Raw genomic sequence first — 11,141 nt, 5'->3', positions numbered from 1 at the left:
CAGACATTTTCCAAAGGACTCCGGGCGAGCTGAGCGCTCGCAACTGGGTCGATGGTGGCCCAGAGTGCATGCGCACGACGGAGCCGGCTCCGTCGTGCGCCTGCGCGAGACCCGGATAGCGACGGGCAATCCGTCGCTCCGGGTCTCGTACCAAAGGGGGCGTGCTGTCGATGTTGAGTGACAGCACGCCCCCTTTGGTGGGCGGGCCGGGGGAGGGGGTTGGCTGCCTAGATGGAGGCGTTCCCATGAGAACGCCTACCGTCTGGGGGCAGCCCCACTGACATCACCAGTGATGTCAGTGGGAGAGCTTTCGGCTCTGTTTGAGCCGAAAGATCTCTGGGGCTTGCGGCCATGAGACCCAACCACAAGGGTCTCGTCGCAAGCCCGATGGTCTTGACCATCGCGACCATCATCATGGCCGCTCGCTATAGCTGTGGGTGGTCATCCACAGCTATGCGAGTGGCCAGGAGGCCGTTCTTAAAAAAAAACAAAAAAAAACGGCCCTGATTCAGGGCGAGCGCTCTGTCAGAGCGACCGGCTCTGAATCAGGGCCTCTGTGTATACTTGTATGAGGTGTGCTGCATAATTCGGCAGCTATTTGGCCTTTGGGGACAGAATTGCTTCCATTATTTCATTACAAAAACTGAATTATTCTCACAACAGAACTATAAGAATCCTTATTTTCTGTAAAGTGAGGCAACCAAGTTTTTGTAGCCTATTTTTTGTTGTAGCTTTTTCACAATTGAAAATACTGTATGTCTAGTGTGAGGAGGTTAAATACTTTGATGTAGCTGTATATGTTAACAAAATAATTTTTGGCTTCTAATTACATTACGGTTTGTGGTTTTATATAATGACAACACATGTCCTGGTCTGTACAGGTCAACGTAACTAATAACAAAGATTTTTATGCTGTAAGTTGTGACCAATAGGACATATTCAGTCTGCTTTGTCTGGGAGATACGCATGTGTTTAGCTTCTAAATAAAGGTTAATAACTACAAAAGTAGTTAGGAAATCAATAACCATACTTGTTTTATTATGTGGTGGTGATGGGGGGAGGCGAGTATGACTTTTTATTACATGTCCCAATACAACTAGGAAGGGCCACGTGTTTTATATTAATGGTCTTTTTGTCAAACATGCAAACACAAGAAAGCTAATGATGATGTTGTTTCTCATTTAAACATAAAAAATATTGGAATGGAGATGGCTGCAGGCTGAGCCAGCTCCTCCATAGCCGCAGTAGCATCCACGATTTAGCCCTTTGACGGGCTCACACAGCCGGACCGATGCCACCATTACATCCGCGTATGGAGAGGTATTTTTCCCCTCTAATGGCGGGTAAAAGCCAGTGCCAACGCCCTGAGGCAGACAAGCGCAGATCCAAGATGGCGACCACGACCTCCGCAGCTCCCGCGACCGCACCCTCACCTGCTTCTCCACAGCCTTATCACTCTCCTGTGCCCTCCTCTGCCCCTTCTTCACCCTCTGGTGCCCCTCCTGAAGATATACAACCAGGTTTTCTGGTGTTTTATGCGGACATTGTCAAAGCAATCAAGGAGACTATGGCTCCCATTATGCAAGAGCAGGCTGACTCCTTCAGGCAAAAGCTTTACAGGAGGCAAATTCCAATATTGTCCAGCTTAAGCACAGGGTGAAAGTTACTGAGAACAGACTGGGTGATACTTTCCATGATGTCTACAATTTAAAGCAGCAGTACGAATTGCTTTATAAGCAGCATATGCAGGTTATGAAAAAGGTGGACAACCTTGAAAACCGTTTGCGAAGAAATAACTTACATATTGTGGGTCTTCCGGAATCTGTGAAAGGTGACGCACTGATCCGATTCATTACTATATCTTTGCCGGAATTACTGCAAGTGCGGGACTCATGCAAAATTATGATAGTGGAAAGAGCACACCTACTTGGCCCCTCTCGCTCTAACTCTGATGCACGCCCTAGAGTGACTATACCACTGCCTTAACTTTCTTCACCGAGAAACTCTGTGGCAAGCGTCTAGACATCACTTGGGATGGACACAAATTGTTCCTTTTCCAGGATTACTCCGCAGAAGTGACAAGAGCAAGACATGCTTTCTCCGTGGTATGTGCGGGACTGGTTCAAAACAGTTGTCGCTTTGCAATATTTGTTCCCTGCCCGTCTGCGCATATTCACTGCAGACTCTTTTGTGGACTTTTCTACACCGACAGACGCAAATGCTTATCTTCGAGAAGAAGCCCAGGCTGAGTTGATACCTACTTCTCCCTATCGTGTGGCCTCACAGGACTGAGTGTGATATATGTTTATACTATTTTTTACTTCAAATTCCTTGGAAGCATAATGCTCTCCTGCTTCAGGAGCTGGTATTGTATATCTTATCAATATGCTGTTGCATTATACATGCTGTTTTATTTTGCATTGTTTATTATTTGCAAGTATGTTCCTGCTATCTTTTTGATGGTGGCATAGGTTCGGTTATAATTATTTCACCCATCTCATCCCACATAGGTATATTCTTTACATGCTGAGTGCTTTGTTACTCTGCTTAAATATATGGGATGGTCATTGTATGCTGCGGCTCCCTGGAGCACCTCTCTCCGTTGTACTTTGGGTGTGGTGCTACACTGGTTGTGCACTCACCTCAGTTATTTGTTGCTATGAATGCCTGGAAGTTTATGTCTTGGCCTGCGGGAGACTTTTGTCCTCGCCCTAGTTTTACTAGTTGCTAAAACTGGTTCTTCTCACCTTTTTCTGTTTTTTTTTTTTTTTTTTTTTTTTTTCATTGTTTCTATTTTATTTTTTTGTTTCTCTTTTTTGATTCTAGAGTGCACTGTATTGTTATCGTTCTTCTTAATTGATATGATGTTTTTTCAAGATGTCCATTTTCAACTGATTTCATGCATATTGGGATTTATCTGTGCTGGTATTCTCTATGCGTCGATTTTTACTCGCTTTGCGATAAAACTACATTGCTACTTCATATGATAATATGCTCATGGAACATAGGTGGGATTAATTCCCCTATAAAAATAAAAAAGATTTCCACCTATATACGGAAGCTGGGGATGGATGTTGTAATGCTAGAGGAAACACACTTACTGGAGGCTGAAGTTTTAAAGCAAAATATTATGGGATATTCCATTCTGTCTTATATTAATTATTCTTCCAAAAAATGTGGAGTAGCTACGTTGGTCAGAAAACAATCAGTACCCCAATTACATTCTTCTCTGGTGGACCCTTTGGGAAGATACGTTATTTCTGATGTCACTATTTCAGATGATAGGTTTACCTTCTGTAATTTATATGCACCTAATGCGTATTCCAATGTTTTTTTCAATTGATATTGGCCAAGCTCAGCCCCTTTATAGACTCCTCTTTGATTATGGGAGCAGATTTTAATATTTTGGCCTCTGTTTTTATGGACCGACAATCCCCCTAACCCCCCCCTCCCCCACCCTCCAGATGTCTGGAGAACTTTTCATCCAACTGATAGAGAGTTTACATGCTTGTCCGCAGCCCATGCCACTTTATCACGTATCAACTACATTTTAATGTCAGAAAAGTTGCTTTCTGCAATTGAAGAGTCTAGCATTGAAACCATTAGCTTATCCGATCATGCCTTAATTTGGATTTCTTTAGTTCCAAAGATTGATAGCGGTTCATATAGGCCCTGGCGGTTCCCATCTTATTTGGTGAACTCAGTTAACTTTAGAAAGATGCTGGAAGCCCGTTGGCATGAGTATCTCCAGAATAATGAGGTACATAAGTCCTCTCCCTCCTTGTTCTGGCAGACAGCTAATCTGTCCTGAGAGGTGATATCATTGCATATGTCTCCAAACATAAGAGAGAATGTACCCAACTATATGTACAGGCTTAATCAGATCTCACGTCCTCCTTTCAGGAGTTTAAATCTCGTCCTTCCCCTAGTACTCGTGAGAAATACCAGAAAGCCAAAGCTCATTTTGAAGGTGTTTTGGATCAGCTCGCTTCCCGCCATACCTTTCGTAAGCAGTGTAAATTTTACAAACATGGAAATAAGGCTCTTGTCTAATTCTGTTACGCAGTCATACTGCTCCCTCTTCTATTTCAGTACTTCGCTCCCCTGATGGTTGTCAGGTACATAAGGGTCAAGACATTGCTAATTTATTCAAAATGTTTTATGCTGACCTGTGTTTGCTGCTAAAAAGAAATTGAAACCTTTGGAGGCTCTAAGTCCAGATGGATATTCTGGGGAGTTTTACAAAATACTTAGTAAAGATACTTGTCCCCATTAATGTCCTTTTTTAATTCTATTCTATCTGATTATAATATTCCTCAATACTTTAATTCAGCAGTGATTAAGGTGCTACCAAAACCAGGTCGTGACCCTGAATTGCCTGCCTCATACTGCCCTATCTCACTTTTAGATGTGGACTATAAATTATTTATGAAGATTATTTCAGATCGATTAAAATTAATACTATCTTCTGTTATTGCTTCAGATCAAACTGGGTTTATTTGGGGTAGACATTCCACATATAAGAAAGATGATCTCGGTGATTCAGGCGGCAGGCTTTTCTTCTGTTCCTCCTCCGCAGGTCATTATTTCTATGGATGCAGAGAAGGCTTTCGACCTGGTCACTTGGGATCACCTCTACATGACCCTGCTTAAATTTGTTTTTCCCCCTGAATTTGGCTCCTTCCTTCAGGCGTTATATACTTCTCCATCCACCCAGGTTTCCAGCAATGGTTATTATCTTTTCCATTTCAGGTTTGCCGGGGTACGCGCCAGGGATGTTCCATGCCCCCTCTATTATTTGCTGCGGCATTTGAGCCGCTGGCTGTGGCCCTCTGTTCATTGGCTGAATTTACTGGTATCTTTATTGGACAGACGGAACTTAAACTCTCACTCTTTGCGGACAATATGTTGCCTCAAACCCGACAAATTCTATACCTGCCATTATAACATTGTTGTCCAATTTCAGTTCTTTTGCAGGTTATAAGATTAACTTGCATAAGTCTGAATTGCTACCTTTGGGTTGTATTACTAATGAGGATTTGAAAGACCCAGCTTACGGTCATTTGAGTATTACCACCTCTAGTTTTAAATATCTTGGTATAACCATCCCTTTACAACCTGAATTTCACCACAGTATTAACCCAGATTACTAAATTGCTAGAGCTTTTATCTTTAACCCTCCTAGGCCGCCTAGCTCTGATTAAAAGTGTGGTTTTCCCCAAACTTTCATATCCCATCCAAATGCTTCCCATTTCCATCTCACTAATTTTTGCGGAATTCTTGTGGAAGGGTAAGCGTCAAAGAATAGCTGCCTCCAAATTGCAGTTGCCCAGGGAAAAGGGTGGATTGGGTTTACCTAACATTAATATGTTCTCTAAGGTTATTTTTTTTAGATATACCAGTGACTGGCTATTATCTGGGGACGTATACACCCATGCTCCTTCTGAATCAACATTATTTGCCCCTTATTCTGCAGCAGCCTTGCTTCATATGCCCAAGAGACTCATACCCAGTCATATTTATAATAATATTTGGCGTCATGGAAATGTGATATTCCCTCTATTGAATCTTCTGATTGTCTCTTGCTTCGCTATGATTCTGTGTTGAGATATCTACGTTGCTCCTGGTTACAGGAAGTACATATACAAACCATTCACCGTGTTTACATTTCTCAAGCCCGTAGACGACATATGGTTTCAGAGGAGTTTGAGGATTGTTTGAAATGTAAGCGCCCTAATGTGACTATTTATCATAACTTTTGGCAATGCCCCAAGATTCAAAAGTTTTGGGGTAAAGTAATTAATTATATAAATTCTATTTTTTACCTAAATGTTAAGTTTTATTCATTATTCCATTTACATACTATGTTTTTCTGTATTTATGTCAAGAGTGCCCCAGAATAGGCAAAATGTGTCTCTTTCTTTTTTGCTCTAAGCAAAAAATATCCCTTTATATGTATAACGAGTAAGCCTACTATATTATATGCACCTCTTTTCTAATGTAAACAGACTCGGGGTTCTTTCCTTATAAATACATTATTTAATGTTTATGTTTGAAGCTAATTTCAAAATACACTAAAGTACATTAGTTTGTTTTGTTAGTTTTGTAATTTGCATTAAGGTGATGCCACGACCAGTCTTTTCTATATAGATGGTATTTTGCTTTCATCCACTGAGTTGATTTTTTTACTTTTAATGCAGAATTTCTAATTGAATTTGCCCCTTCCCATGTTCGTCATTGTGTGCTGTTGCAGTTATTTACAATATAAATGTACGCCATTTTCAGAGCCATGCGGTTGCAGTTTTGTATCCAGAAAGAAGCTTGACTTTCATTGCAGTCTGTGGGCCTGATTCAGCAAGGAACGCACAGATGCAGGCGCACGCAATCGGTCGATTTTGCTATGCGTAAACATTGCAGTGCGCGAACCGGCCAGTGCGATCGAGTATGCGTACGCAAGGAGTCCGCAGCCTCAGGGACAAGTGATTGACAGGAAGTGCCATTTGTGGGTGGTGATGGGGGAGTTGTCGGGCAAATGCAGGCGTGCCTGTGCGTTTGGACAACGTTTCAGGGGCGTGTATGATTTAGTCCTTGCGGCGACGGATGCAGCCTGAGGTCTAGTTGCATATAGGAAGTATCGCTATGTCTGCGGGAGGGTCAGGTCAACCACTATTGTGCGTATGGGTCGGATGGTTCTCGATGTTACCGCTGTCTTGCCAGGTATAGAGGACGCAAGTAAAGCGAAGTGGTTGTATTATGTAGTGCTGGGCGTCTGGTTATTCTGCTGCGATTGCCATGCGTATATTCTCGCAGCGACCGGGTACGTGCGTCTGCATCCGTGCGTTCTTTGCTGAATCGGGCCCTGTGTCCGTTGCTAAGCCTAAGGACATTACTCCTCAGGCCACAGTTACTGCAGATTACATTTTCATTACTAGCCTCCATTTAAATTATTAATTGTAGAAGAAAAGAGACTCTTTAATGAAAATATATTAAAGGTAAAATTCCAGTTTATTGACAGAGGACATAAAATATTCACCACATATATAGCATTACCATCCACAAGAGAAACAATATCATATATTATAGATCAGGACCACAGTGACAAAGCAGGGAAGCAAAGTAATGTATGGCAGGTATTCATCTCCACTAGTACTTGTAGGATGTTAAGGAGGGTATGACATTCACAGGGCGGTAGACAGCATGCTGGAAGTTCTCTGAAGCTGCTTGTAGCAACAGCAGGCCACTTGATGGGTCTTTCCGGCATCGTGCCATGGCCTCTTTATAGTTCACCTTCTCTTTAGTGAGAGGATCAATCAGATTCTTTTCATATTCTGCCTCATCCTGGATCTGGGCAGCCAGTTCTTTGCTTACCATACCTTGCTCTATTGCCTCTGACAATTGAATTCTCCCTGTCTTTTTAGTATCAATCAAGCCCCCTGTGAGATGCTGGACCACTAAGTATGGCATGGCTGTCTCTTTGGACATTAGTCCCTTCTGTACAGCCTCCCCTACTGACAGACGTTTCTTGGTTACTGGGTCCTCAACACCTGTAAACGCTTTCTGTGCATTAAATAGGTTTTGTGGGTTGCTGCTATCTATCAGCCCCCTATCTATTGCTTTAGTAACTGAATACCTATCTTTGGTGATGATGTCAATTATACCACCAGTAGCTGCCTGTGCCTCCAGAAGCTTCTGACCTGTAGCAGGATCTAATAATTTTCTTGTCACTCCACTTCTGACTGTGCACTTGCTATCAATTGTGGTGTCATAGACACCAGCAATGGGGAAGCTATCATCATGGAATACTTTTGGTGCACTTTGTGTGAAGAAGCTGCGGGTTTGGGATTGGTTGGAAGGGGAGGTCACTGGAGACCTGGATCCAATTATGGATCCAATGGACATTGATTGGGGTTTGTTCTCTCCAGCCACAAGAAGGGCAAACTCTGAAATTGGAAGTTTGCCATCTCTGTATAATTGAAGTTCCTCTTTGGTGATTTTCTTTGATCTTAGAGCATCTTCAATGGAATATTGTTTTCCACTTTTCTTATCTAATAGGACAGAAATTTCACCGCTAGAACCCATTGTGGAAACTTCTTCCCAGTCACACTCTAATTCTTGCAGTTGAATGTATTGATGTCGGTCTATGATACCTCTTTTGTATGCCTCATACGGTGACATTTCCTTCCCAGTATCCGGATCCAGGATAGATATTTTTGTGGAGACATTTGTCTCCCTCATTTGTGTCTCTTGATTGCGTTCTTCGCGATTGACACGAGACTGCAAATCCCTAATGTTCCTTTCTTTTTCATAAATGCAGTCTTTCTCTTTAAGGATTTTGGATTCCAAAAGAGACAGTTCATGTCCTAACTGCATTTTCTTCTGGCGCTCATTCTCTGCCTTTTGTGTGAGAAGTTCTGATTCTTTAATCAAAAACACACTTTTTTGCTGTTGTTGTCTCCTCAGTTCCAGTAATTCATGTTCTATGGCTGACTTTTCCTGTTGTGCCTGTGCTCTGGATTTCTGAAGGTCAGCTTCTTCTTTTGACCATGTCCTTTTCATTGCATCCACTCTCTCAATTTTTTCTTTGAGTCTTCTAGTCTCATCTTGAATGTCCTGCCTGATGTTACGCTCCTTATTACACAGCTCACGTAGTCTGGCTCTCTCACTTTCTTGTACCTTATCCTTCTCCACTCTAATAACTTCTTTGTAGATTGTTTTTTCCAAAGACTTCTCCCTTCCTAAGATATCTATCTTCACCTGCAGATTTTTGCACTCTCTTTCGATGTTCAGGATCTGTGTCTTTTCATTATTTAGGTCACTGCGCAGGGAATTAGCTGAACTTTCTAATATTGGGTCCTTTTCCACTTTTACCACTTCCTCCATTACAATTTTCTCTTGAACTGGTGCAGGGCTTTCCTCAATTTCCTTGATTCTGCGAGTGATTTGTCGCAACTCTTTTTCTGCAGCTAATTTCTTGTCTCTCTCCTCCTGAAAATTCAGCAGCTTTTGTTTCTCTTCCACCAGACTACGTAATTGCTGCACCTCACGCTCCAAGCGACGCCTGTTGCCAACCTCTTCATCTAATGTCCTGCTCAATCTATAGTGTTCTTCTGCTACTTTGGGGTCTTTCTGAACATGCACCACCTCTTGAACCACTACCCTCTCTTCTGGTTTCCTTCGCTCTAGCAACATGTACTTGCTTTGTAAGTCATACACTAGTTCTTCCACTTCCCTTCTTCTCTGAGATTCATCACGTACTTCTTGACGCAGACGCTCTCCTTCTCTTATCAATACTGGGTCATTTTCATACTTAACAACCTCTTTGTTCACTGTCTTTGTTTCCACCTTAGACCTCTCCTTTTTCCAATCATCTCTCTCCGTGGATAGCTTGGATTTTTGTTCCAGATACCTGTTGTTAGTTGACTCTAGATCTTTAAGTTGCCCTCTCAATCTATCAATTTCTTTCATCAGTTCTGGGCTCTTCTCAAGCTTCACAACTTCTTGGACAATTTCCTTATACTCTACTACAGGCTTTTGTGATTTCAACATAAACACTGTATTTTGAGTTGTGTCCAATTCTTTTTCATGGAGAGATTTTTTAGAGTTGATTTCCTGCAGAGCAGCTCTCAACCGAGCAATCTCATTTTTGGTTTCTGGCTGCACAACAAACACTTCATTGACCCTTTCCTTAATCTCTACCTTGGGTTTCTGCTTCTCTACCACCATATACTTGGATTGCAACTCTGTTAACTCCCGAGTCAGAGGCACTCTTTTATTTGTTTCTTCTTCTATTAATGATTTGAGCCTAGCTGCTTCCTTCAAGATTTCTGGATCTTGCTCTACCTTCTTTACTTCCTTTACAATGATCTTAGGCTCAACTGAATCAATCAGTTTCTCCAGTTCTTCTGTCCTATTCCTCAGCTTAACAATATTTTCTTGAAGAGACTGTCTGCGGAATGTTTCATCATCAATCTTTAGCTGCAAAGCTCGTGTCGCCTTCAACATCTCTGGGTCCCTCTCAACCTTCACTACTTCCTTCAGTACAACTTTTTCTTTCACATTGGGTTGTTTCTGCTCAAGTACCATTACTTCCATTTTCAAGCGCTCTAACTCCGATGAAATTGAGTTGTTCTCATCCTTAAGATGTTTTATCTCTTGTCTCAGGGATTGAGTTTGAGAATCCAGATTAGGATCTCTTTCTATCTCTGTGACTTCTTTGGTCAACAGCTGTGGTTTGATACTCTTCCTCTGGTTTTCCAAAGTCACCAACTTCTTGCTCACCACCTCTATTTCAGATTGTGTATTTTGTCTTTGCTGGTAGGTGTTATCTGCTTGGCTCTTCAGACTTCCTAATTCACTCTCCAGTCTGGGATCTCTGTAGTACTCTACCATTTCCTTCTCCTCCAGTCTCTCCACTGGTCTCTGTGTCTTCAGCAGAAGTAACTTTTTCCTATTGTCCTCCAGTGTCTGTTGTACCTGGGCCACCTTCCTTTTTTCCTCCTCCAACTTTTGTGACAGGTTCTCTGACTCTTTAGCTGTTCTCATCGCATTCTCTGAGCGCAGGTTGTGCTGCACTGTCAAGCTGACTCCATCCTGAGTATCTGACTGAAAAAACACAAATTTAGTACAAACCATCTGAAGAAAAAATCAATATACTGAAGAAAAACAATAGAAGCTTATGCAAGCTTTTCTTTACATGTTAGGGAGACATCTGTCAACTTGCTGATTTATTCAATACCATATATTTTCCATAAGATCCCTAGGTTTCTCCATGAGGAATTGGTGTGAAATACCGCCGGTGGCAGCCCGACATGAGCAGAGTTCCAAGCAGCGGAAGCCCGACAGCGCTGGAAATCCCGATCGTGGATAGGTGAGTATCTATTAACCTAACCTAACCCTAACCCTCCTTAGGGGTGCCTAACCCTAACTTCCCCCCCAAGTTCCTAACCCTAATCCCCCCTCTAAGTGCCTAACCCTAACCACCCCCTTCCCCGCTGCCTAAACCTAAGTCCCCCGGGGAGGTGCCTAACCCTCCCTCCCCCTAGCCTAACCCTAACCCTCCCGGGGGGGTGCCTAACCCTGTCCCCCCTGGGAGCCCTAAACCTAACCCCCCCCCCCCGCGCGGCTGTCCGCTCGCGGCGCCC

General features: G+C 42.7%; 1 protein-coding gene across 2 annotated transcripts in view; it reads right to left on the bottom strand.

Annotated features, from left to right (window-relative positions):
* Nucleotides 1-6,986: 6,986 nt before the first annotated feature.
* Nucleotides 6,987-11,141, bottom strand: part of EVPL (envoplakin) — a 51,041-nt gene continuing 46,886 nt past the window's right edge. For both annotated transcript variants that reach the window (XM_088482525.1, XM_088482524.1), the window contains one exon: nucleotides 6,987-10,602. In XM_088482525.1, the coding sequence (XP_088338651.1) occupies nucleotides 7,144-10,602 (3,459 nt within the window). In that variant the 3' untranslated portion in view covers nucleotides 6,987-7,143. The remainder of the gene's footprint in view (nucleotides 10,603-11,141) is intronic.

Source organism: Taudactylus pleione, unplaced genomic scaffold, assembly GCF_031769625.1.
Source record: "Taudactylus pleione unplaced genomic scaffold, aTauple2 ptg000290l, whole genome shotgun sequence".
Classification (NCBI taxonomy): Eukaryota; Metazoa; Chordata; class Amphibia; order Anura; family Myobatrachidae; genus Taudactylus; species Taudactylus pleione.
Note: the sequence above shows the minus strand (reverse complement) of the source record. Positions and strands in the feature narration are given on the sequence as shown.